The sequence below is a fragment of the Lithobates pipiens genome, unplaced genomic scaffold (genome assembly GCF_037356315.1).
Source record: "Lithobates pipiens isolate NorthernLeopardFrog02 unplaced genomic scaffold, aLitPip1_a1.2 Scaffold_8, whole genome shotgun sequence".
In the NCBI taxonomy this organism is placed as follows: domain Eukaryota; kingdom Metazoa; phylum Chordata; class Amphibia; order Anura; family Ranidae; genus Lithobates; species Lithobates pipiens.
In genome coordinates this window covers 80,031,701-80,059,035 of record NW_027507903.1, presented here as the reverse complement: position 1 = coordinate 80,059,035, position 27,335 = coordinate 80,031,701, and the positions used below count along the sequence as shown (strand labels likewise).

The window sequence follows — 27,335 nt, the reverse complement described above, 5'->3', positions numbered from 1 at the left end:
CTTTGGAGCGGTGTCTCAGTTCCCCCCCCCCCTTTGGAGCGGTGTCCTCAGTTCCCCCCCCCCTTTGGAGCGGTGTCCTCAGTTCCCCCCCCCTTTGGGTTCCCCTTCCCCCCTTTGGAGCGGTGTCCTCAGTTCCCCCTCCCCCCTTTGGAGCGGTGTCCTCAGTTCCCCCTCCCCCCTTTGGAGCGGTGTCCTCAGTCCCCCCCCCCCTTTGGAGCTTCGTCCTCAGTTCCCCCCCCCCCTTTGGAGCTTCGTCCTCAGTTCCCCCCCCCCCTTTGGAGCTTCGTCCTCAGTCCCCCCCCCCCCCTTTGGAGCTTCGTCCTCAGTTCCCCCCCCCCCCCTTTGGAGCTTCGTCCTCAGTTCCCCCCCCCCCTTTGGAGCTTCGTCCTCAGTTCCCCCCCCCCCTTTGGAGCTTCGTCCTCAGTTCCCCCCCCCCCCCCCTTTGGAGCTTCGTCCTCAGTTCCCCCCCCCTTTGGAGCTTCGTCCTCAGTTCCCCCCCCCTTTGGAGCTTCGTCCTCAGTTCCCCCCCCCTTTGGAGCTTCGTCCTCAGTTTCCCCCCCCCCTTTGGAGCTTCGTCCTCAGTTTCCCCCCCCCCCCCTTTGGAGCTTCGTCCTCAGTTCCCCCCCCCCCCTTTGGGAGGGGTGTCCTCAGTTCCCCCCCTTTGTCAGTTCCCCCCTTTGTCAGTTCCCCCCTTTGGAGGGGCGTCCTCAGTTCCCCCCTTTTGGAGCGGTGTCTTTTTTTTTTTTTTCCCCTTTACAGCAGCATTCTTAGTCCTCACATCACAGCCCCCTTCACATCCCTAACACCCACCACCCAATTCACCTCCGTGTCCTCAGCCCCTTCCCTTTACATCAGTGTCCACAGCGCCCTCCCCCCCCCCTCTACATTAGAGTTCCCTCTTCACAGCAGTGTCCTCAGCCCCCTTCATATCACAGTCTCCCTTCCTTTATATCAGGGGTTTCAGTCCCTCCTTCATATTACAGCCCCCCCCCCCCCCCCATCCTTACATCAGTCCCTTTCACATCACAGTTTAATGGAAAAGCCACAGTATGTCCAGAGTTAAGCTATACCGCTGCTAGATAAATGGGCCCCTAGATGTCAATAAATTGGAGGAACCAGCTGAGATTCGAACCATGTATGGGCAGACTAAATATACTAAGTTGATCAATCAACTTGGTATACAACCAGCCTGCTGGATTCACTTACGATTATCGCTAGCGGCTATTATAGCCGTTGGAAATAATCACTTCTTCTACCGGCTTGGACGGCTTCCCTCACCACCCCCTGCCAGGAGCAGACAATTGCACTGTCTGTGTTGATGGTGGAATCGCGTACATTTGCAGAGTCTTTGGCCGGCCTAAAGCTAAGTGGGAATATTGTGTTTACTTGGTTAACTTATAAAGTGAATGATTTACCAAGTTACCATTTTGGCTTCAATCAGTCCATTGTCAAAACTGTTATAACGGGTTAGCTCCTTCTATGTGATTAGTAACACATTAAAATTCCTTGAAGCAGAGTGCCAGTAATTTTTTTGTTAACACATTCAAATTTGCCTAATGCCGCGTACACAGGACTGGACTTTTTGACACCAGAGGTCCGACGGAATGAGTCCGTCGGACAATTCGATCTTGTGTGGGCTCCATCGGACCTTTGCTTGCCAAAATTCCGGCGGACTTTAGAAATAGAACATGTTTTACATTTTTCCACCGGAACTCCGCCGAACCAAGAAATCTGTGTGTATGTTAGTCCGACGGACAAAAACCGACGCTAGGACAGCTATTGGCTACTGGCTATGAACTTCCTTATTCTAGTCCGGCCGTACATCATCACATTAGAATCCGTCGGACTTTGGTGTGATTGTGTGTGGCCAAGTCCGTTCATTCGGAAAGTCCATCGGAACTCTGCCGAAAGTCAGTTGGAAAGACCGTCAGACCTAGTCCCTCAAAGTCTGGTCGTGTGTACGCGGCATTAGACAACCGGAACGAATGTGGTAAAATTGGGTACCGCCCTCCCTCAGCCAGGGCATTGAAAATATGTTGTGGATGGGTATTCCAGCATGACAATGATCCAAAACACATGGCCAAGGCAACTAACGAGTGTATCAAGAAGAAGCGTATTAAGATCCTGGAGTGGCCTAGCCAGTCTCCAGACCTTTATCCCATAGACAATAGGTGGAGGGAGCTGAAAGTTTGAGTTGCCAAACATCAGCCTTGGAACATTAATGACTTGGAGAGGATCTGCAAAGAGGAGTGGGACAAAATCCCTCCTGAGATGTGTGCAAACCTGGTGGCCAACTACAAGAAACGTCTGATTTCTGTGATTGTCAACAAGGGCTTCACCACCAAGTACTAAATCATGTTTTGTGAAGGGGTCAAATACTTATTTCACTCATTAAAATGCAAATAAATGTATAACTTTTATGAAATGCATTTTTGTTGTCTCTCTCACTGTTAAAATAAACCTCCCATTAAAATGCATAGACTGATCATTTCTTTGTCAGTGGGCAAACATACAAAATCTGCAGGGGGTCAAATACTTTTTCCCTCACTGTAGTTCTCCTTAGTGTGCCAGACTCAGCAGTGCTAAAATAGTAAACAAACATGGTGTAACTTAGGCCCCTTTCACATGTGTGGACCGTTCAGGTCCACCTGTCAGTTTTTTAGGCGGATCTGAACGGTCGCTCCATACAGCTCTATGGCTGTATCGGATCGGATGAAAACAGACAGGCGGTCCGTAATCATCAGATTCCCCCCCCCCCCCCCCCCCCTCCCCATAGGTGAGAGCAGACTCTCTGACAGGTCTCTCACAGAGTGCAGAGATGGACTTGTCATCCGCCGGTGGGGATCAAGGGAGCGAACCCCACCCAACAAGCGGCTGCTAAATACGGACAGCCCCGTGTGAAAGGGGCCTTAAGCTGGCCACAGACGGATCGAAATTCCTGCTGAACTGGACGAATTCCGATCCATCTGTGCACAGCCTGATTGTACTGAGGGCGATCGATCGGCTTCAGTATCACCTGCCTGTTGGGCTTTTTTTTCCGTATGATTGCTGCTGCTGGCTAAAGCCGACAGCAGTGATCATTGTATTCTCGTGGTGGGGAAAGCTCATGCTATCAGATAACACAGTGGGAAGGATTCCCTCATCAACACAATAGAGCAGATTTCTTTCCCTCAGCCCATGGTTGAAGAAAATAAAATTTTCATATTGTATGGTCAGACTTCTGACTGAAAAGATCATGCAAAGTGCTAGAAAAATACATTTTCTTTCATAGGCCAAAAGCTGGAGTGCGAATTTGGATGTACGTTATATGCTGACAAAACAGACATATGAGCAATTCGTTTTTCACTGAAGACAAACCGCATGTCTAAAGAGTAGCTAAACTTTTTTAGCTTGCCTATTTGTTTTTTATTATGGTCTGTGCCCCCATTAAGGAGAATCACCCTCTCTATTTGTTCTGTTTACCATTATCAACAAGCACAAAAGTGAAAGAAAATCACTAATTTTGGGTTGTCAGCAGAACGGGAGTAGATGGGAACTCTTCCAATGGGGACGCTAGTTTTGGTGACAAGATTCCCTCACTTTTGGAGGGATTTCCTCTCACTTCCTGCTTTGATGTGGGGCAGGAAGTTATGGGAAGTCATCCCAAAAGGACAATTTTTTTTCTTTCTAATTGACAAGGTTTACAACCCTCCCTTACGCTATCTGAGATGGGGGGTGGAGTGCCTTTTTAGTTCTACTTTAAAGCAAGAGTTTCAGCCAAACTGATAACCTGTGTGTTAAACTACAATTAAGATGGTGTTAAAAAAATATAGTGTACCTCCCCTTTTTGGTTTCCCTCTGCAAGAGATTGTAATATGTTGAGGCATAGAAACTTAAATGCAGAAGAAATATAGTATATCTCTTCTGCAATAAAAATCCTTTATGTTCACAATTTGTATTTTTTTTATATATACATACTCACTGGTCACTTTATTAGGTACACCCGTTCAATTGCTTGGTAGCACAAATTGCTAATCAGCCAAGTACAAAGCAGCAACTCTGTGTATTTAGAGATCTAGACATGGTGAAGACGACATTCCGAAGTTCAAACCGAGTATCAGAATGGGGAAGAAAAGGGATTTAATTGCCTTTGAACGTGGCATGTTTGTTGGTGCCAGACAGGCTCATCTGAGTATATAAAAACTGCTGATCTACTGGGATTTTCGTGCACAACCATCTCTCAGGTTTACAGAGAATGGTCCGAAAAAGAGAAAATATTCAGTGAGCTGCAATTGTGTGAAGGAAAATGCCTTGTTGATGTCAGAGGAGAATGGGCAGACTTGTTTGAGATGATAGAAAGGCAACAATAACTCAAATAACCACTCATTACAACCAAGGTATGCAGAATACCATCTCTGAATGCACAACACACCCAAACTTGAAGGAAATGGGCTACAGCAGCAGAAGAGCACACAGAGTGCCACTCCTCATCTAAGAACAGGAAACGGAGTACAATTTGCACAGGCTCACCAAAATTGGATAATCAACGATTGTGAAAAAATGTTGCCTGGTCTGATGAGTCTTTATTTCAGCTGCGACATTCAGATGGTAGGGTCAGAATTTGGCGCAAACATGAAAGCATGGATCCATCCTGCCTTGTATCAATGGCTCAGGCTGGTGGTGTAATGGTGTGGGGGATATTTTCTTGGAACACTTTGGCCCCCTTAGTGCCAATTGAGCATTGTTTAAACTCCATGCCCTACCTGAGTATTGTTGCTGACCATGTCCATCCCTTTATGACTACAGTGTACTCCTCTTCTGATGGCTCCTTCCAGCAGGATAATGCACCATGTTACAAAGCTCAAATCGTCTCACTACTGCTTTCTTGAAGAATACAATGAGGTCACTGTACTCCAATGGCCTCCACAGTCACCAGATCTCATCCAATAGAGCACCTTTGGGATGTGGTGGAACAAGCTATTCACATCATGGTTGTGCAGCTGACAAATCTGCAGCAACTGAGTGATGTTATCATGTCTCAAAATCTCTAAAGACATGTTTCCAACACCTTGTTGAGTCTATGCCACGAAGAATAAGGCAGTTCTAAAGGCAAAAGTGGGTCCAACCCGGTACTAGTAACGTGTACCTGATAAAGTGGCCAGTATGTGTGTGTAGATCTATTTTAGATGTTGATAGATACATATCTCTAGCTTGATATAGAGATCTATATATATCCAGGCAACTAACGGTTTCATAGTCGGCCATGGCAACCAACATCTTTTGTATCAGTACAGGTTCCCTTTAGTGGTCCCAGGTGGTTTCCAGGCACCTCTAGGTATCTGGTATGCATGGGCTGGCTGCAATATGGAAACATTAACTTTATTTTTTGTTCTCGATGTGTTATTTCGCAGACAGCTGAGCTAATAAAATTCATTAAACCAGAAATGAAATACTAGCTTTATTTAATAAGACATGAGATTTTGTGTACTCTGAAATGTGGCTGTAGGTAAAGTCTTTGTTCTAGTGCAAAATAAAATAGAGCTTATTTTCTTGGAACATTCATTTTATTTTGCAATATAAAGGATAAATGCTTCTGATTTTCTGTCACATAAGTTGTACAAAGACACAAGTGCCAATGTTGTAGGACTGCAAGGGTATAGAGCTCAGGGTTTGCTTTCCCCTCTTCTGCATGGGAGAATGGAGCCACTGCACAGCTGCCATGATATGATACTGGAGACTGTGGCCAACACTCATCCTACACATATTTGAGTCCAATGGTCTAACACAGCCTTTGTTAACACGGAGGAACCCCTAAAATAAATAACTTTCTGGTCTTGGGGAGTAGTAACATAGAAAAATGATGGCAGAAAAAAGAGAGTAGTCCGAGTCTGCCCCTTTTTTTTTTTTTTATTATTTATTTATTTTGGTTCTTTTTTTTTTTTTCTTTAACTTTTTTTGCCTGAGTATAGATCTATGTTTATTCCAAGGATCCCTTTCAGTAAAATAATACTCTCTAATGCCGCGTACACAAGAGCAGATTTTTTGACAGCAAAGGTCCAACGGAACAATTCCGTCGGACAATTCGATCTTGTGTGGGCTCCATCGGACCTTTGCTTGCCAAAAATCCGGCGGACTTTAGAAATAGAACATGTTTTAAATTTTTCCGCCGGACCGAGAAATCCGTTCGTGTGTGTGCTAGTCCGACGGAACAAAAAACGATGCCAGGGCAGCTATTGGCTACTGGCTATGAACTTCCTTATTCTAGTCCAGTCGTACATCATCACGTTCAAATCCATCGGACTTTGGTGTGATTGTGTGTGGCCAAGTCCGTTCATTCGGAAAGTCCGTCGGACCTAGTCCCTCAAAGTCCAGTCATGTGTACGTGGCATTAGATTAGTTTTGAACTTTCGTCCAGTTAGTTTGAGGTCTTGTCCCCGTGTTCTTGATTTTGGTTTCATATAAAAAAATTAAAAATACCCTCCTGAACCTTATTAACCCCCTTGATGTAGTAAAAGGTTTCAATCATGTCTCCCCTTTCCCTCCTTCCCTCCAGACTGTACATATTAAGTTCCTGAAGTCGCTCTCTAAGTTTTATTCCCCAGACCTTTCACCATTTTTGTTACCCGTCTCTGGACTCGTTCTATCTTATCAATATCTTTCTGTAAGTCAGGTCTCCAGAACTGGAGAGTCCGCTCAGTATAGGAACATTTTAACTGCCAGCTGCTGCAAAATCGCTGTAAAAACAAGGTTTGGTAACACTTTTTTTTACTTTTTTTTTTAAGACCGATACTTTTTTTTTCTCCTCACGTACTGGTCGATACAGATTACCCATACTTTTTGCATTTTTACCGCACTTTGCGTTTTCCTGTGGCTTGGTCAGGGGTTGACAGTGTACGTGAAGCCTTACACTCACATATGTGTCTCACTTCTGTCTTGCCATTTTTAGAGTTTTGCAGCTTTTAGAGAAAGGGTATTGTATCAGGGTTGCACTGATGACACTTTAAGACCGAGCAAAGGTACCGATACTTGTACCGATACTCTCAAGTACTCGCTGATACGGGTTACCAATACTTTTTTTTAATGTCATGTGACAGTAGCACTGATGGGTGGCATTGATGAGATGTGGACTGTGTCAGTTATTTATTTTTATATTTTACAAGATTTATTAAGTTTATTTTTTACAATACTTTTTTTTTGGGGGGGGGGGGGGGGGGGGGTTGTTGACAGTGTCAGTGGTTCTTTTTATTGCATTATTTTTACAATTTTACTTTTAACCACTTCCATACCGAGCCTTTTCTGGCACTTCTCTCCTACATGTAAAAATCATCCTTTTTGTGATAGAAAATTACTCAGAACCCCCAAACATTATATATTTTCTTTTTAGCAGACACCCTAGGGAATAAAATGGCAGTTTTTGCAACTTTTTATATCACACACTATTTGCCCAAAATTGCTTTTTTTTGGGGGAAAAAAACTGTTTCACGAATTAAAAAATAACAAAACAGTAAAGTTAGCCCAATTTTTTCTGCATAATGTGAAGGATGTTACGCCGAGTAAATGGATACCCAACATGTCACGTTTTTGAAATGGCGTCAAATTTTGATACTTAATCTCCATAATTTTTCTACATGTTTAGAGTTACAGAAGAGTGCTAGTGCTAGAATTTTTTCTCTCGCTCTAATGCACGTGGCTATACCTCGCATGTGGTTTGAACTGCGTTTTACATATGTGGGCGGGACTTGTGTGCTTTAACAATTTTATTGTTTTATTGTAATATTTTTTATTTTTTTTACACTTTTTCATTTTTTTATCACTTTTATTCCAATTACAAGGAATGTAAACATCCCTTGTAATAGGAATGGTGTGTGACTGGTCCTTTTTATGGAGAGATATGGGTTCTATAAGACCCCATATTGCTCCTCCAGGCTAGAAAGCATCAGAATGAAAAAAAAAGACAAATCTGATGCCTTCAGGCCGCGAATACTGCTTTGTTGACCTCCGCGGCCCCCCTTCGACAATCCTAGAGATGACTGGTGATCATCTGGTTACCGGAAATCTCTATGCTCTTCATCTGGCGGGAGCAGATTCTTTCTTCGGGTCCCTGATGACCGGAGGGCGATGGGAGGAGGGGCTTTTCCCCTCCCTCCATCTGTAAGAACGATCAAGTGTTGGAACTGCCGATATGATCATTCTTGCATTGCAGCTGCAGGCATCATTCAGATATCCCCACTGAAAGTCAAGGATGTCATATGATGTACTTCGGGCGGGAAATGCTTCGATATTTATTAAAAAGTTTCCTTTTTTTTATATCAACCCTGAGGATGGGCTTTGGTCAGATATCAGGGGTCTAAATAGACCCCTGACATCTCCCCTTTGAGACAGGGAAAGGGACTGAGGACACAGATTCCCCAGTCCTTTTCTCTGTAGCCTCAGCTGTACTAAAGATGAATGGATACGAGACCCTAGTAGACCATAGTATCGGTGTAACCCTAGTTTGCACACCTGTCCTTCGGGGGCTTATCTTTATATAGGCATCTTTAGGCTTCAGCTTTTTGTTTTCTCCAATGCAAAGCTCCCAATTCTCAAGTGCAGCTGCATGAGCTGTAGAAGCCTGGTCATCCAGTCTTGTGATTTTAGTGGCATCTCTACCCTCATACCTGTTGCAATTTAGGTATAACACTTGGAGGAAACGCATTACTCATTACGCATTACTTGGCTTAACCCACCCAAACACATCGGGAAACTGTCACAGGCCTTGTAATTGTACAGATGTGGGTTGGGATTGGAACATGTTCTGGCCGCGGATGATTGGCCTAGTACAGTGACTGTTTCCTGGCGGAATCATTCAAGTGGGTTCGGGCCAGGATCCACACACATCCATATTTATCCCTACTCATGAGCTAGATAGACACAAGATTACTGAGACCAGGTGAGATAATTGGATAAAGCTCTTGAGAACAAGCCCTTTAATAAAAGAATCAGTAAGTTTGTAAACTGTTGATTTCAGGAGCCCCTTACTTTGTCTTGTGCTTATTTTTTTCAGGTTTCGCAGCTTAACAACTGCCTTTTTCAGGGATGCGATGGGCTTCGTTTTGCTTTTCGATTTAACAAATGAGCAGAGTTTCCTGAACGTCAGAAACTGGATAAGTATGTACTTCAATGATGCCTTCCTAAACTTGTCCCTTTTTTCCATATGATGCAGCCATTTGTATTGCCATAGTTGCTATTTTGCTTGTTCATTCACTAGGAACCAATGACCGGTATATGTTTCACTTTGGATGATGCAGTCTGTTGCGTTACTTTGAAAAATCTTTCTGAATATTGACACTTAAACTAAGATTGTGTTGGTAAAATACATATTATTATTATTAAAGTGTTACTAAAGCTTCAGGATTTTATAAATAAAAATAGCAAACATGGCTATATTTTACCTGCTCTGTGCAATGCGCCCCAGGCTCCTCCGCTAGATCGGGTACCTCCAGAGAAAGCGACTTTCTCTTGGGGCACCTGTAAGTGCTCGCTCCCAAGTCCTGCTGCTTCGTCCGTTTACACAGACAGCGGGATTCTGCCCCTGCTCCCCGCTCCCATCTCACCAAATTTGATTGACAGCAGCGGGAACCAATTGCTTCTGCTGCGAGCTGTCCAATAAGGAGAAAGACAGCGGTAGCTCGTGCACATTGCTGGATCGAATGGGCTTGGGTAAGGAAAAGGAGGGAGTCTGGGGCAGCTGCTGCACAGAAGGTTTTTTTACCTTAATGCATAGAACCTTTAAAGAGGAAGTAAACCCTGATGGGTTTACTTCCTCTTTGTCTCCCTGCAAAGGTAAAGCATAATGGGCTACTATGTATCGCATAGTAGTCCATTATGTGTCACTTACCTGACACAGGAGCCAGCAATGTCTCAGCTGTCCCCTGTAGCACGGAGCGTCCATCTTCTTCCAGGTATCGCTGCTGCAGTCACTCACAGCGCCGGAGCAGCGATGACATTACTCCCGCGCATGCGCACGGGAGCCGCCACTAACTGCATATCGCCGTTAGCAGTGGCTTGCTCAGTGCGCCTGCGTGCCGCAGACAGGAGTGCCTGTCTTTTTGTAAATATCTCCTAAACTGTGTAGGTTTAGGAGATATTTCTTGGACCTACAGGTAAGCCTTAATCTAGGCTTATCTGTAGGTCAAAGTGGTTTGTAAGGGTTTACAACCACTTTAAGGCTTTAGAACCACTTTAAAATTGCTTTATTCGCATACGAGTGCAGTTAAGGGACCTAAAAATTTGTATTACACTTGCCAGCGCTGCCTTATTTAAGTCTAAATATGTTATGTGAATTGTAATTGGCTTACTTCTGTATTTTTATATAGTGCCAACACATTTCATGATTTACAGAAAGAATCAAATCTGAAAACCCCCGTGTTTTTTCACCTTAGTGTATCCTATGCACAACAGTCACCGGCCCCCCAGCCCCCCATTTTACTTACCTGAGCCCCTTCATCTCTTCAGCGGGGACCCACTCTCCCTCTCTCCACAGGGTCCAGGCTCTTGATTGGATAGATTGATAGCAGTCCCACTGCTGTCAATCAAATCCAGTGATGCGGGGGCCGAGTTCGGCATTGTGTCTGTGGACACAAATGCTGGACTTGGGAGCACTCCCGCAAGGTAACCCCCTCGGGAGAGCGCTTCTCCTAGGGGGTTATCTGATGCAGGGAGGAGCCACGAGAGCTGCCGTGGGAACCCAAGAAGAGGATGTTCGGGGCCACTCTGTGTAAAACCAACTGCACAGTGGAGGCAAGTACGACATGTTTTAAAAAATAAAACGCGATTCTTTACAATCACTTTAAAGCTGAAGTATGTGTGTGCCATACCTGTGGGATCCTCCTGGATGCTGGAAATCACTGTAATAGGCACCACTACTACAGTGATTGCTGCTAGTCTCCTGGTCCCATATGGAGTGGCTGCCCTGAACACTGAGGTTGCCTGCAGGAGATTATGGGATCACCACCGAGAAGAGGAGGGCTGCTCTGCGCAAAACCATTACACAGAGCAGGCAAGTATGACATGTTTGTTATTTTATTTTTGTAATATATAAGGGTTGTTTTTGGTTTGTGGCAGTAAAACTTTAGAGCTCCTAAAAGAAAAGTTTAGATTTGGGAGATATTTGTGTAGGAGGTGTTCTAGGTGGAAAAGGAACTAACCATGTGGGTGCCATTCCAAGAGTTCATTATAATTCCGATTTGACCTTTTGTAGAAAACTAAACCTATCAATATGGCTTATTAGTACAGTGGGCAGCTCCTCTGTTTTTGCCCCATATTTTCCGTCCCAGAACACAAAGATATGTAAGCTACATAATCTTATATTAAACATTGCTGCTCGATGTAGAAAGATAGCTGCAGAGATACCTGCAAGTGATAACGTTGTGTGGCTGCTGGCCTTCTGTGGGGTATACAGTTTTACATTTTATTTTTTATGTCGTTCGGCTCAGCGGGCTGAATGAAAAAACACACAGAACGCTGTACTAACACCAGTGATGTTAGTGCTGAGATCTCCCTGCTGAACTATTGAATTCTGACGGGGACTGACACCGCCTTCTGTCGGACAGGGAGCTGTACACATGGGCCGAAAGTTGGCTGATTCCTGCCAAATCCTTCTCCAAAATTGGGCAACTTAGATCTTTCATATAGATACTGCCATCCTGGTAAAGGAACAGAGTTTGGCGACCGTGTCTGAAAATATCGCACAGCATGCAAGAGTCTATTGCCTTGTCACATCCCACAAATTAGGTTTCTAAATTTATTTGTATAACTTTTTTTGGTGGTTGTCTTTTAAGCCACTGAAGTCTTGTGAAACTAGGCTTTTAACAATGCGCAATATACTGCCTACTCTGTCTGCATATCTTATTTGTTAAAGGAAGTATAAGAAGCCTTGTGGTATTTCTTGCTAATAGCTAGGAACACCCTCCCTTTTATGTAAACACCAAGCCGTCTAGCTAGGATCCCAATTTCCACCCAAGATTGAGAGCTGAAGATTAGTTATGGAAACTAAAACACAAAGAAGGAAAAGATCTTTAACCTCCAATTATTATATATATATTTTTAATCTGCTGCAAAAGAAATGAATTAAGCCAAAGGGCATTAGCAGCTGAACTTACCCCTGCTGTATTGCGTGCATGCTGAAGACTGTTGTGGGTTACCTGCACTGTATATTACCCGGTCACCCTCTGTCATTCCTAGAAATTGTCTCATCTGAAATGTGTGGGCTGTTGCATTATGCATATTATTTTATAGGTTATGATCTGTTTTATGACCAAATAAAATACTGAAAACCAGTACGTAGGCGTTTATCCCCAGTCTGATATGACTGTTGTATTTAGGAAGTACTATACTCCCTCATTAGGGTAACACCTAGTAATTACATTTTTTGGCTGCTGATGTGACGGGGTGTGAGGATATTTACCTTATATCTATATATATCTACCATCAGCCTTAAAAAATAACTTCTTAGTAAAGAAGCGCATTTAAAATCTACTGACTTTTATAAGGAGTTAAAGATTAATTAAAGCGCAGTTCCACCCAGAAATGGAACTTCCGCTGATCGGATCCGGATCCTCCGGTGGCACATTTTCCACCTTTCAGGGGGGGACGGATACTTGTCAAATCCAGGTATCTGCTCCCCCTCTCGGGAAAGATCGCCATAATCTTGTGCGGCAATGTCGCCCCCCCCCCCCCCCCCCGTCTTCTGCGAGACACACAGAGACCATTCAGTAGGAAACTGGTTGTGAAGCCGTAAGACTACGCTTACTTTTTTCCTTAGTAAGGATGCCGGCACCTGCACCCGGAGCTGAGGGATGGGTCAGCTTTGGGTGCCAACATCGCGTGTGCCCTTCACAGGTAAGTGTCCTTATGTTAAAAGTCCGCAGCTGCAGTATTTGTAGCTGCTGACTATTTTTTATTTTTACCCAGGCAGAGCTCCGCTTTAAGAGCCCCTTCACGCTGTGGCGCTTTTCATGCACTTTGGCACTAAACAAAAGCACCTGAAAAGCTCACGAAAACATATTTCCATTAAAATCAATGAACGCTTTCACACTGGGGTGGTGCGCTGGTGGAGGTGAAAAAACTCCTGCAAGCAGCATCTTTGGAGCGGAAAAAACTAAATAAAAAAGCACCCCTCTCCATTGAAATGAATGGGAAGCACCTCAAAGCCACTTTAAAAGCACCTCAAAATGGTTCTTGAAGCAGTTTGAGTCACGTCACCTTCAAAAAAAGTGCACCGCTAACTCCTCAAAAGCGCTTGAAAAGCTCTTGGTGTTTTGTGGGCAGTTTTCAAGCGCCTCAGTGTGGAAGGGCTCTAAAGGAATTGCAATTTACTTGGGAAAATTGCCACTCAACCCCCTCGATTCAATGTGGATAACAAGTATAAGTTGACCTAACTTATACATGTTATCCACATTGACAGGATAGGGTTGAGCAATGATTTTTCAAATTATGCTACACACTACTGTATGGTGATTTTTTTTTTTTTTTTTTATCGCCAGCACCCCCATTCCTGAGCACCAGCGAGACTACATAAACATTGTTTTTTTTTTGGTTAGAATGGCACAACAAGCATTAGCACTTTAAAGTCTAAGTTTAGTTATAAAAAAAATAAAATAAAACAGGACAAGGGATGTTACTATTAGTCCGATGTGTCCCTTATGCTGCTGGCCTCTTCATTAATTGAAATTGATCTCCATAGGTACCCCCCCCCTCACCTCTGCCACTTGTGCATCGGGGATTATAGCATCTATGAATGTAAAACAGAAGAATCAATAAAAGGTTGGCCTCCTCTGTTCATAGATCTTTTTTCAATCATAGAAGATTTAGTATGGCTTCTTTGATGGGGGGGGGCACAGTGAGGGCAGGCATAGTCGGCACTCGTGAAGGGTGCTTATGACAGTTCCCCGGGCTCTCTTAATGCCTAGCACACAGGAAGATTACAGTGGAGGAGTGGCTAGTGCAGTCGATGCTATGGCTGCTGTGTAGGAGGGGTGTTGGAGTGCTGGAAGTAAAGAGATGGTTATCCTCTTGGTGATCAGTGAAACAAAGTGTAAAAATAGGAGACAGTTTCAGGGGATTGCCTACACACACCAGAAGATTTTAAAAATCAATTTTTTCCTGGAGTTCTTGCTTAAAAATGTCTGTCTGGGCATCAAAAAAACATTTGGTGCGTTGCTGCAATACATGTACATTTCTCCTTATTTTACCCATTTAAACATGCTACAAGTACAGAAAAATGCCTACTGATCAATCCTGACTGGGTTCTCCTGGACTACAAAACCCCCACCCATCTACTCATCTAACATGAAGCGAAAGTGTTCTGTAGTCCAGCAGGGCAGAGCACAGCTTGGTATTTACCACTTTAAAGTGGACAGAAAGAGACATAAAGTGGAACTTCCCCTTTAAGCCCCGTACACACAATGAGATTATTTGACGTATGTTATTTTGGGTGTTTTATTTTGCATGCAAATCTCAGATCAAATCTGATGAGTTTACTAAAGTCACAAATTCTCGTACAACAGACTAAAAATTCAGAAGTGATGTCATGTGGCATCGTACGAAAATGATTTGTGCACGTCCGATCAAATAATATCGGATGAACTGTCGTGATCGGCTTTCGAAAGCTTTGTACTAACGATCCGATTATCGTACAATCGCTCCGAAAGTGGTATTTTTCGTATGACTTTCTGATCATGTGTACCGGGCATTAGGGTGAAGTTCCTCTTTAAGGGTGGGTTGACATGTTTGTGTGTGTGTCAGCAGCCCATTCCTTTGAAAAAAGCTGCAAATATAGCCATGGTATGGGAACGCTACAACACAGGTGCATTGGTGGGTAATTCAAAAAGAATGGCACCACGTCACATCAATACGTGCATTACCATAACACAGAAGGGATTCAGCCCAAAAAAAATTGAATCCCCTTTGACTATTGCCAGGTGATTTGTTGGTAGTGCCCACTTCCTCTGTGAACTGGTAGGTGGTCCTTTTGGACCAGTTTTTGTCAGGTCACATTTACCAGGTGAAGTGAATGTCTTATCCAGCAGAGTGAAAAATTGCATTCGCACTGGGAGAGAGGATTTTCCATTGTTTGTTCATCTTTATTAAAGAATTAAAAAGATATCTTACTATAAAGTTATCTCTTAGAAGTCCATTAATGTGTGTTTTATTTTTTAATCAATTTTAATATTACAATTGCTTAGTTTTGTGTTGCACGTGTTATGCCATTCTCAGAAATAGATTTAAAAGATCTATTAGACAGTTACTCGAGGGTTGCTGCTTCCTTTGCAAGTGCGCCCTCTTGTGGAAAAAGGAAGAATTAAACTATCATACAGCAAGCCATGGGTCTTAAGATAATCGAATGTCTCTCCAACAGCGTTTGGAGATACATTTGTCCAACTTCAGAGATGCATGTACCGTCCAGTGTCTCATGACTGGTAAAATTAGTCAACATGGATAACAGGGATGGATCAACCCATTCCAACCCAGAAACCAGCTGTAAAATCTGTAAAAAAATAAAAAATAAAAAAAGGGCTCAGTGGCATCCCCAGGGCATTCTTAAATGTCCCAATCTTTGCCTGATTCTTGCAGAAAGCTGTTAAGAACAGGATTGGGTCATTTAACTGGAAACTTTCACAATTCTATATAGAAATGTTGCAGTTGAATTTCTGGACAAGACTGATGACTAGACCTCAATGAAAAATGCAACAAATACTAGTGCAAAGCAGTGAATTATTAGATACATGAATGACTCTTTTTTTTTTCCCCGGTTCACACTATGAATTGCACAGGAACGCGCTGCGCATTCCCATGCAATTTAGTGCAGTGCGATTTGAGTCCATACATTTTTAATCGGCTCAAATTGCTCTGGCATGTGGTGCATGCACTACTTTTGAAAACGCATTGTATCCAGATTATGCGGTATAAAATTACCATGCAATCCAGTGCATTTTGGGATGTCATTTAACTTTAAAATTTACACCCGCTACAGATTGCAACTGCAGTTTGTTTTGAACACAGTCCGGGATATAGGTATTTTTACATGGATTTCCCGCACTGTTCTATTGTGAACTTGGCTTATTTATTTTCAGTCTACCCTGCATGCTTCTGATCAATATAAAACTGGCACATGATGGATCACCTAAATGAGGTTTTCTGTATACCCATCTTTCTCAACCAGGGCTCCTCCAGAGGCTTCCAAGGGGTTCTTGAGCAATGAACAATTCCTGCCTTTCAGATGGATAACCACTAACAGTGATCTTTTTATTTGTCTGTAAGCGGAAATTCTTCCGATTGACCACAAATCTAAGGAGCATTCTTCCCGCGGGCCATCACAGTAATGTTCCATAGGCTGTAGCTATAACAATTATTAGCAGGGGTTCCCTGAGACTGGAAAGTTTATTTTATGGATTCCTCCATGTTGAGAAAGGTTGTTGTATACAATCAGCAAGCAGCAAAAGCACAATAATAAAGTGTATCTAAACTCAAGAACAAAAAAAAAAGGAGATAAGGGGCCACGCTGTGCAAAATCCTTGCCCAGAGCAGAAAAGCACAAACCTGTATATTTTAATAAAAAATAATTTAAAAAAAATTAGTCTTTACAAACGCTTTAACATTTTGAACCTTTAAAAATTTTTACCAAAAAATAAAAAGACGCAAAAAGGGTGATGCAAGCAATAGGTTGATTTCACAGGCTGAGGGTGATGAATGAGTGTGCATGATCCGAGTTCTGACCACCATCCTATTATCCAAACAAAACTAATGAGCAGCATTATCTGAAGAATTTACACAGTGATATGTCTGTTAAACTTTAATACTTCTATAAAGGCCATACACCCACTTTGTAAGCAGAATTTATTTGTACATTTACTGTAAATGTTTCTGCATATAGAGACCCTGGCTATTTTTACTTTTAAAACTTTATATGTTGGTACTGTAGGAGTAATTTGACTTTTAATTCCTTTGTTGTCATGGGCTGAGGATCTTAGAAAATTTTGTATTTGCTGTTGGTACATACTCTAGGTGATTAATAAAGGGTAAGTTCACCTTTTGGAACATGCGACCCACATTTAGGGCACATTTAGGGTGGAACAGGTAACCGCTCCCCCAGCCCTAGAATAAGGCTTACCTGTAGGTAAAAAAAATATCTCCTAAACCTGTACGGTTTAGGAGATATTCCCCTCGGTATGTGCCGCTGACTGCAGCGGCGCATGCGCACAAGGGGATTCTCGGCTGAAAATCCGGCAGTGGCCGACCGGCCGGGATGAAATCTCCCGCACGCATGCATGGGAGTGATGATATCGCGGCTCCGGCCACTCGCAGCGCCGGAGCCGCGATACCCGGAAGAAACGCAGAGGGAGCATGTCAGCTCCCTCGGCGTGGATCGGGCCAGATGTCGGGACCTCGTTCTAAGGTAAGTATTTCATAATGAGCTAGTATGCGGTGCATACTAGCTCATTATGCCTTTTGCTTTGCAGGTGGTAAAAAAAAAAAACATTAGCGGGTTTACTACCGCTTTAAGGATACTTTTGTTGTTAAGGCCGGGTTCACACCGCTGCGATGTGGGAACGCCGCGAATCCGCGGCGTTTTCCCGCATCGCATTACTCCCGCCGGCAGTTCACACTGCCCTATGCGGACGGCTGGGAGTGTCAATGATATGTTAATGACACCCCCAGATCCGTCCGCATATCGCAGTGCGATCTGTCGACTCGCACAGGAATCAGATCGCATGGTGTGAACCCCCATGCGATCCGATTCTGTTGCGGACCAAAAAAAGGGTCCCGTGCGAGTTTGCTGCGGGAGCGATGCGAGTTCAGCCATACTATCTGTATGGCTGAACTCGCATCGCTACGGAGATCGGATGTGATTTGCGGTGCGAATCACATCCGGATCTCCCCCCGCAGCAGTGTGAACCCAGCCTAAATGTATGATGTGTGTGTATACGCTATAGAGGCAGGACAAGGTTATCTACAACATTATTTACCTCCTAACTGTTATCTGTTGGGATGTCAGTGACATAGGGGCTGCTCTGTTTGTTTTTTATTTATTTATTTTTTTAAACTGTCAGCTACCTAATAGACTTGCATTGTGAAGAATGCACAGCAAAGCACAACCATTGCTGCAAATTAGGAGGCATAAGTTTTTTGTTTTGTTTTTTAACTAAAGGCAAATACACTGTACACTGCAGGTGCACTTGAAATTGCAGTCGCTGTAAGTCTGAGGGGGACATGCAAGGAAAATTAAAAACCGCTTTTTTGCTTGCACGTTATTGAATGATAGAAATCAGCAGAGCTTCCACTAATTTCAGATATTCCCCTCAGATCTACAGCAACTGCACTTCCAAGTGCACTTGCAGTACACAGTGGATTTGCCTTTCATAAATCAACCTCCTAGTCTGCACATGTAATAGAAAAATATGATCATCTGATTCCTGTTGCAGCTGTGAGCAGCATTATAATGACCGGTCGTTGGCAACCCCCAGCTTTCTGCACAGCTAGCAGCTACCTGCGGTGATCGCTGCTGGATACACACACATTGCGTCCAGCAGAGATCACCACAAGTAAACGCCGGCTATGCAGAGAGTCGTGAACAGGGCCAGTGGCTGCTCACAGCTGCAGCAAGAATCAGGAGATCCCTACCGCTTCTCATTGGCCTAAATCACTGGTGTGAAATGTAGCCTTAAACCCCATACACACTATCAGATTTTCTGCTGATTTTTGTCTTCAGATTTACCAAAACCATGTAGTGCAGGGACCTGCCTGATTGCATACAAATTGAAACTCCTAAGGTTTGACCTCCTATTACATGGTTTTGGTAAATCTAAAGGAAAAAATCTGCAGAAAATCTGATGGTGTGTATGGGGTTTTGCAGGGTAAAACTCAGTGTGTTTCTGAGTTAAAGAGCACACAGTCCACACTCCCATCGCACGTTCCTGGAATGAGCTCTTACGGGAACTGTGGGTTATAGTGACTGCCAGTTGGATACTGGAACCTGTGTGATAAGTAGAAATTTGCCAGCGCATCGAGAATCAATTTCATCCAAATGGTTTTTGTTCGAGAAAGATCACATCACAAAATGGTGTAGTGCAATGTTTCAGGGCCACGCAGGATCCCTTCGTCGGGTATGTGGTATGCCTGATGAAGGGGTCCTGCGTAGCTCTGAAACGTTGCACTACACTGTTTGTGATCTTTCTTGAATAAAAATCTTTTGAGTTAGTCATAACATTAAGGTCTGAGATGAGGGAACCACTCCACAGTGCTAAGCCCAAACCCAAATACTGGTTAAAGCTTAACTCCAGAAACCGTATCAGTTGGTTGTATTCCTTATTTGTTCGAAATGATTTAAATTCCATTTTCAATAACCTCCTATGCAAAGAAAAAAAGTAGTTGTGATCATCACAGGCACCTTGTTCATACATAGAGAGATGTATCCAGTGGAGGGGGGGGGGGGGGGTGTTCTTCAGCCTAGTGATGTGTGCCTGCTGAGAAACTACATCCCCCATCCTCCATCTTTGTTAAGCTTGTATGTGTACTGGCGTACAACTTTGAACGCAGACTATCTGCACCTAGGGTTGTATGCCCATATGCATATGCTGGCGTTTAAACGCTTATATACGTGAACAGCCATTAACTTGGTTGTATGGTGTAAGGTGGTTGTATGCCGCACCTGTGGGCTTCATGCTGTCGCAATGTGCTGGATTTTACGCTATATGTTTATGTGCATGAGCTCTAATTTTAATTTGTTGTCACATTATTGGGGTGGGTATTCTCATGTAAAGACCGGTGGCAGGTGGTCTTCTTAAACCACAGGGAGACAGACGTCAGAATGGCCACCTTGCATTGGGAGAACAAGCAGTAGTGATGGGTCATTTGAACAGGAAGCTTCTGCACAGAATCAGAGTGCAGGATAATTTCTAAATGGATGGTTGGATGCTGCTTGTACTGGGTGGAAAAACAAACAACGTTGATATAAGCATGTCCTCTACTTCCGCTCAAAAATTGTTCTGCCTGGAGTTCCGCTTTAAGGGCTCTTTTATACTTGTGGTCCAGGGGTGGTAGATATAGGTGATTGACCCCGGCTGTAGCTCCCATGTGCATTCACCTTAAAATAACATCGTGGCCTGATGAAAGTGGACACATGCCGCAGCAAAAAGTATACCACCTGCCACAATTGGTAGGCAGTGCTACCGCCAAACATGACTCATTCAAGTTAATAGAGTTGCAACCACTAGCCAAACACTAAGCTCGCGGTTACGGTGTGGTATTCCCATTCAACAGTCAAAAAAGGATTTAGGAGGGAACAGTACCACTCCTGTACTACTCTCTGAAAATCAATCTAGCACAGATCACGTTTTGAAGACTGCTGTAGGTGTAAACAAGCCCTAAGAGCTCAGACATGAAAAAAATCTAACCTACAACTGAATTGTTGGATTCCTCTGTTCATAAACTGTGGAATAACACATTACTTATTTTTCTTTTTAGGTCAGCTGCAGATCCACGCGTATTGTGAGAACCCAGACATTGTGATGTGTGGAAATAAATGTGATCTGGAAGATCAGAGAGCTGTAAAGGAAGAGGAAGCCAAAGAGTTTGCAGAGAAATATGGGTGAGCAGTTCCTTCCTGGTATTGTTACAGCTAATAGACGGCGCAACTGTACACTATGATTGAATTGAGTAGACCACAGGATGCAATAAACACGATGTATACTTTCTATGAATGGTTCTTTAAGAGTCATGTACCTGTTCCATCGGGATACATGAATGTGTCACTTGCAAAGGTATTTGTTGTGAGGACGAGCGAGGGAATTGTAAGGCGTGTCTGACACTGTTTATGAATTTCCCTGATTGGGTCAACATGGCATAGAGGCAATGATCATTTTCTGAAGCAGAAGTAATGGCAGCCTTCAAGCTTTTTTTCCACTGGTGTATTTTTAAAGGAGAGGTGTGGGATATAAAAACCCAAACATACTCACCTATGTGGGTGCAGCATCATTCCGATGCTGCAGCAGTTGCTCCCAGGCTCTAAGAGTGAGAACTGAGTAATCATGTGACTGCTGATTGCTCAGTTTTTGGTCTTCACTGAGTAGAGAGCGGTGATTGCCAGTTACCATGCTTTGCTCTGCCCCTCCAGCGCTCACCGGAGCACTGGGCTATGAAGGGTTAGGAGAAGGAGGCTCGGGCTCTCAGCAGCACACAGAGGCTGAGCCAGCTACTAGTCAGGCATCCGAGTCTGACGTTGTCGGGATCCCTGCAAAGCCTGGAGGGGCTTTGTGACCGGTCACAGGAGTGCAGAAATAAGTGCAATGCTGTGATCCACAAGAGCAGTAAAGCCAAAAAAGCTTTGGCCTACTTCTCCTTTTAAGGGTTTATACGTGTAAAAGTCATTAGTCCATGCTCTTTGTCTTTTAGCAAACACCTCTACTAATTTAAGAAGTCTTTCCAAAGCATATATATATATCATGTGTCCCCCTTTATCTCAGTCTCTGCAAAACCTTTCTTTTTGTGTCCTTCCAGAATCCCTTACTTTGAGACAAGTGCTGCAGATGGAACCAATGTCAATAAGGCGGTGGAGACTTTACTGGATCTGATCATGAAACGCATGGAACGGTGTGTGGACAAGTCTTGGATACCCCAAGGGGTGGTACGGTCCAATGGCCACAGCTCTACTGAGCAGTTAACTGATGAGGACAAAGAAAAAGGCAAATGCGGCTGTTGAGACCACCCCTTTCCCCTCCCCCTTTACCAAAATCAGTAACGCTGTTCCTATTCTTTGAACACTGTTGCTGTTCTGAGGTCATGATTTCTAAAAATACATTCAAATTTATAATTAGCAGGCAATGTGTTTTGTTCATGTCATCACTTCAGAACTTAAAGTGCATGTCCAGCTTAAACGTTTATTTCTTTATGTTTTGGTAAGAGTGGGGAAGGATCAGAACCTCTGTCGTGCCATTTCTGCTATTTTGGGTTCTGTTGGAGATCCCTTCACTCGTTATCAGAGTAACAACTGTTCCACCAGGCAGAGACTGGAGGAGAATCTGCAACAGGGCTACAGGTTGCAAAAAAGTTCTAGGGGGGTTTTAGCCTTCCCCCTACAACACAAAAAAAATAAAAAATTCTGAATGTGTTGCTTTTGCAGATTTACTTTCTTCTTGTTTGTTGAAACTGTTGTCACAGGGGACAGCAAGTGAAGGTAAGTATCTCCAATGGATCTTCAGATAGCAGTAAACACCTACAGGGGGTTCTAGTCCTTTCTCAGCATATCCAGAACAAAAAAGATGTTTTGACTAGACATTCACATTGATTTTGTGTTCTTATAGTTTCTGCAAGGTGCACTATGGCTTTCTTTGCAAGCACAAGACTTTCTGAAGCCCTGTTGCCCCTGGCTGCATTAGAATTTATATTAAATGTGGCATCTTTTATAAGACGGCATTCCTACTCTTGTCTCATAGTTTAGTCTTTCCTACATGACTTACATCAGCCCCTTTTATATCTGTGCATGGCTGTTAATGCATAAATTATATATGCGATTTCTTATGTTTCAACAGGAATTTAGGGCAGAGTAAAAACCAGCAAAAATTCTTCAGGGCTGGTGCTAAGCGGTGACTTTGTATGTGCTTTATGGGACCCTTTTGGACAGAGACAGTTCCACATTGGTCCTGGTGAGACATGCTACCACACAAGAGCTCAAATAAAAAGCTGGGTTGGAAGTACTCCACTTGTTCAATGAATCACAATACCTGTCATTTCCCACTCTTTTGGTGTTAAATTGGTTGGGGGCTTCTTCTGTTCCTTTCATTTTACATTGATTGATTAGACTATATATGTAGATGCTAATCCTAGCTGTATGTTTTGCTAAAATGTCAACCTTCCTGCATGCAATCCTGCATACAAACAAAACAATTGGAACTAAGCGAATGTACTTGAATTTTTTTTAAAACTCTGTTTTGTAATGTGGTTTATATAAAGATCTTGAACTTGCATTTATACTACTTTTAAAGTTGGCGGTTTTTTTTGTTTTTTTTCATTTGTATATTAAAGTTCCCTCTCATGTTAAAAGGATAACACTGAGATGTAGACCAGTAAAAAAATAAAATACATTAAAAAAAGGCCTCTTTATAATGAAAGTGTTAAATTTCCAGCGAGTGAATGTTGTACAGAATGCTGATTTGGAACATTGGGGGTTATTTACGAAAGGCAAATTCACTTTGCACTACAAGTGCAAACAGCACTTGAAATTGCACTGAAAGTGCACTTAGAAGTGCAGTCGCTGTAGATCCGAGGGGGACATGCAAGGAAAAAAAAATGCATTTTAGCTTGCACATGATTGGATGAAAAATTCAGCAGAGCTTCCCCTCATTTCAGATCTACCCCTCATATTTACAGCGACTGCACTTCCAAGTGCACTTTCAGTGCAATTTCAAGTGCACTTTGCACTTGTAGTTTGCACTTGTAGTGCAAAGTGGATTTGCCTTTCGTAAATAACTCCCATTGTTCAGTTCTGTAATACCTTGTTTCTTAAACTGTAGAATTAAAATAAGTGCTAGCCAATACAAATATTCCAAGCCTTTGTTAAAAGCCAGATAATCCTTGTAGCCATTTTTTTCCCTAGTGCATACAGTTTTTGTCAAGGGTTAGGTAGCCAGGTGCAAACTAGGAAGATTCTTACCAATGGACTGCACACAATAATAAAATCCAGATAAATTCTGTGTACATTACATTCCATAAATGTTCTACATTTGATACATTTATGACAATTGACTGCAAGCATATCAGTAAATTCATCACATGACACTAGTTTTCTTGTTGATAGGATTGAAAAGTTTAAAGTAGAACTATAAGCAAAATGTTTATTTAATTTTGGATAGAGTAAGGGAGGGTTTGTTTGTGCCTTCTTTGTCCCATTATGAAGATTTACCTTCATTTCCTGTCCCCTATCCAAAACAGGAAGTGAGAGGAAATCCCGTCAAATAAAGGGAATCTCTTGGGGACCCCCAGAACTAGTGTCCCCATTGGAAGATTTCCCCTCTACTGCTTTTTCTGGAAACAAGAATTTAGGATTTTCTTTTCTTTTTCACTTTCAATAGTAATGGCAAACAGGACAAATTGAGAGAGGAAATCTCCCTAACAGGACACAGACAGTAATAAAACCTGGGGTTCTAATCCCTCTCCCCTCTAACCAAAACGAAAAAAATTGGTTTTACCTTTAGTTATACTTTAAACGGAAGCAACTTTTTTTTTTTTTTTTTTTGTAATGTCGATAGAGTAGGCTGGAGTAAGCCTTGAATCTTTGGCTCTTAAGGGGGGTTACAGGTTTTACCAGTTTCTTTGTGGCAGGGAATGCAGATCTGAAGGTCAGATGGGAGGTGTTGGCTATTTGCATCTGCTATATGTGCTGCCAAAATTTACATTTCATAGGAAAATGTGAATATTCTTATTTACTAATATAGTTTAGAATTTACTGTTGTACAGCTCATTGAGGTTAAGCTGGCCATAGATGGCTCGAATCTCGGCCAGTTCAGCTGGGACTGGGAGAAATTCCATCCTAAAATGAGCAGGCTGATTGTACTCAAGTCATCCCATAGATCGACTTGGATTCAACAGGCATGTTTGATTTCTAGCATGCGATTTAGTGCCAGAGACTGCTAGCATTAATCACTGTGTTCTCCCGGCACGGATGCCTCCTCGTGCCCAACACCCCCTGCCCCCCATTCCCCGCCAGGGGAACACAAAATCGATACACTGCCATGAGAGGGGACCCCCCAAATCAACACACTGGTGATGGTTGCAGGAAAGAAAGTTGCTTAATCAGTGGCCTGCCTTCGATCATTCAACCTGATTTGAATTTTATAAAGAAAAGTAAACAACCGCATTAATGGGATTAGGTGCGTTATGCGAGAGCATAAATGGCATTCTATTGAAGGGTTGAGTCCTTTGTATATTTTTCTTTAATTAGATAGTTTAAAGCCCAACTCCAGGAAACGTAAAAAAATGACCCCCTGGCAGCGGGCTGCACCCGCGCTGCAAGTGTTAGTTGCTCGTTTAGTCTAGTTGAGAGGGTAAGCGGTTTTACTTTATCTACTTCCCGAAGCTCCAGCAGTGGACTGTCCCTTGACATCACGCTCAGTGCTGAGCAGTGGACCTCACATTGGCCTTCATGATGTCAGGACCTTAGACTATTGAGTGTAGTGGAGAAGGTACTGGACCGATCTACCACCACCAATAGGTATATCATCTTTAAAAAGATCCCTAGGCCTAAACGATTAGTTAACCCTTGCAGGCTCAGCCCCACTGCATGGGATGATTTTTTTTTTTTTTCTATGTTTCCTAAAGTTGGGCTTTAAAGTATGTCTATAGATAAGAAGCACACTGCAGTGCCCAAAATTACTTTCTCCAGCATTTATGCACCGTTACTCACCTCTGAACGAAAGTTCAGAGAAATCTTGTGCTAAATTACATTTTTTGGCAATTTCAGATTTGGAAAAAAAATCTCATAAAAAAAATCAATGATCCAGAACATGAAAGGGAAGTATCATTGCATGTCATGCATTGTATGAGCTTTTCTTGACATATCGTTGTCATACATTTACCTCTGTACAGCACACATAAGGGATTTATATTCTGGTGTGTAAGAACCGATAGCCCAATTTCAGCTTTCAGTGGCTTGGTGTTTATCGGTTATTGCCTGTTACACCACAATATTGCAGTTCACACCGTTTTACCCAGAAGATCTGACCGTGTTTGACTTTTCCACTGGGGTTCTGTCTAGCTAATTACAAGCTGAAACCCCACACTGTGTAATAACCTACATCCCTGTGTAGACGCTGTACACTTGTTTTCAGACATTGTTCCCAATTATTTGATACTTTCCTAACCTAGATAAGATGTAACACAAGGGTCCCGTTCTTGTGAAAATGTTAGTTCTGCTAAATATAGCAAGTCTTCTGCAGGCCTACAGAATAAAATCGATGAGTGCCTTTTTATAGCAATCATCCAAAGGGTATGAGTGTTTTCAATCTCCGTGTGCCAAATAAATGAAACATTTTGTCTTCGGCTACATTCCGAGATGCTTAGTGTTGTCTGTGTACTTGTAAATGAGAATGTTGTTTTGCACAGCTGATATTTCATATTTTACTAGGCTCGGTGCCATCTTGGCTACGAGATGATAAATACATATGCCATTTTATAATGGTCTGAACGTGAAATTTCAATTGAGATTTAATACCAGAATGGCATATTTTTGATGTTATATTGTGTATATTGTCTTTAACTAGATGTTTTACAGATGAAATATATTAAATTCTGTTATCAAATAAAGATATCTTACATTATTATTTCTGTTTCAGGTCTGTATTTATTTCCTGGGGATTTTCTAGCCAAGTCTGTATTTCTCAGGAATGTAAAAATTTTATTATGCAAACCCACAGCAGTTGCTTGACTTGAAAAATGTTTCACTCTAGCAAAACAAAACCATAAAAGTATGCAATTAAAAGAAAAGTATAGGATTTCAAAATAACAAAACTTCGTACTAGCCTAGATGGATGCAGCATCAGTCCCCCACTACCTCTGACAACTGAGTGATCAAAGACCTCTAATTGAGCAGAGCGCAGGAATCATTGGGTTCCATTCACAAGACCCCAAAGTTGTGCAACTTTGACGCAACTTTGGATAAGTGCGACCTGGATATGAATTAGGCTTTGACTAGCAATAATGGACAGCTGTTGCATTGTATAAGATTCAGGTATGACTTTCATTCAACTTTTGAGAGTTAACAAAGTCTGTGGATCTCAACTTGCATGAAAGTTGGACCAAAGTAGTGCATTAACTATTTAGAAGTCGCTGCAACTTTAAGTCACACATATATGAATGGCTATCATTGGAAAACAAGGAGATCAACCTGTCATACAACTTTGATGTCAAAAGTTGCATGACAAGTCACACAAGTCTGAATGGAGCTTTAGTCGCCGCTCACTGGAGGGGGCAGGAGTGACTGGCTCAGGCTCTTGGCAGTGCGCTAAGAGGCTGAGCCAGCTGCCAGTCAGACATCTGGGTGGATAACGACGGTAAAGTCTGGATCAATTCAGAGCCTAGACCGGCTGGGGTATTCAGCCAACAGCAGGCTAAAGTCTGTTGGCTGACATCAAAGTCACAGGAGTTCAGAAATAAGTGCACTCCTGTGACCCACAGGAGAAGTAGGGCCAAAAGCGCTTTGGTCCTACTTTTCCTTCAAAAGCGTTCTATAGTCAGTGTACAATTTCTTATTTTATAGCATCACCATTGTAATATCAATGTAAACAATAGTTATGACAATCAAATTTAGGCTTATGTGAAATCTCTCC

General features: G+C 42.7%; 1 protein-coding gene across 1 annotated transcript in view; it reads left to right on the top strand.

Moving 5' to 3' along the window:
• The window catches only part of RAB27A (RAB27A, member RAS oncogene family), a 122,297-nt gene extending 95,967 nt beyond the window's left edge, over positions 1-26,330 (top strand). Inside the window, 3 exon segments of the mRNA XM_077468295.1 lie at positions 9,021-9,126; positions 20,482-20,605; positions 21,514-26,330. Coding sequence (XP_077324421.1) covers positions 9,021-9,126; positions 20,482-20,605; positions 21,514-21,715 — 432 coding nt within the window. The 3' untranslated portion in view covers positions 21,716-26,330.
• Positions 26,331-27,335: the final 1,005 nt, after the last annotated feature.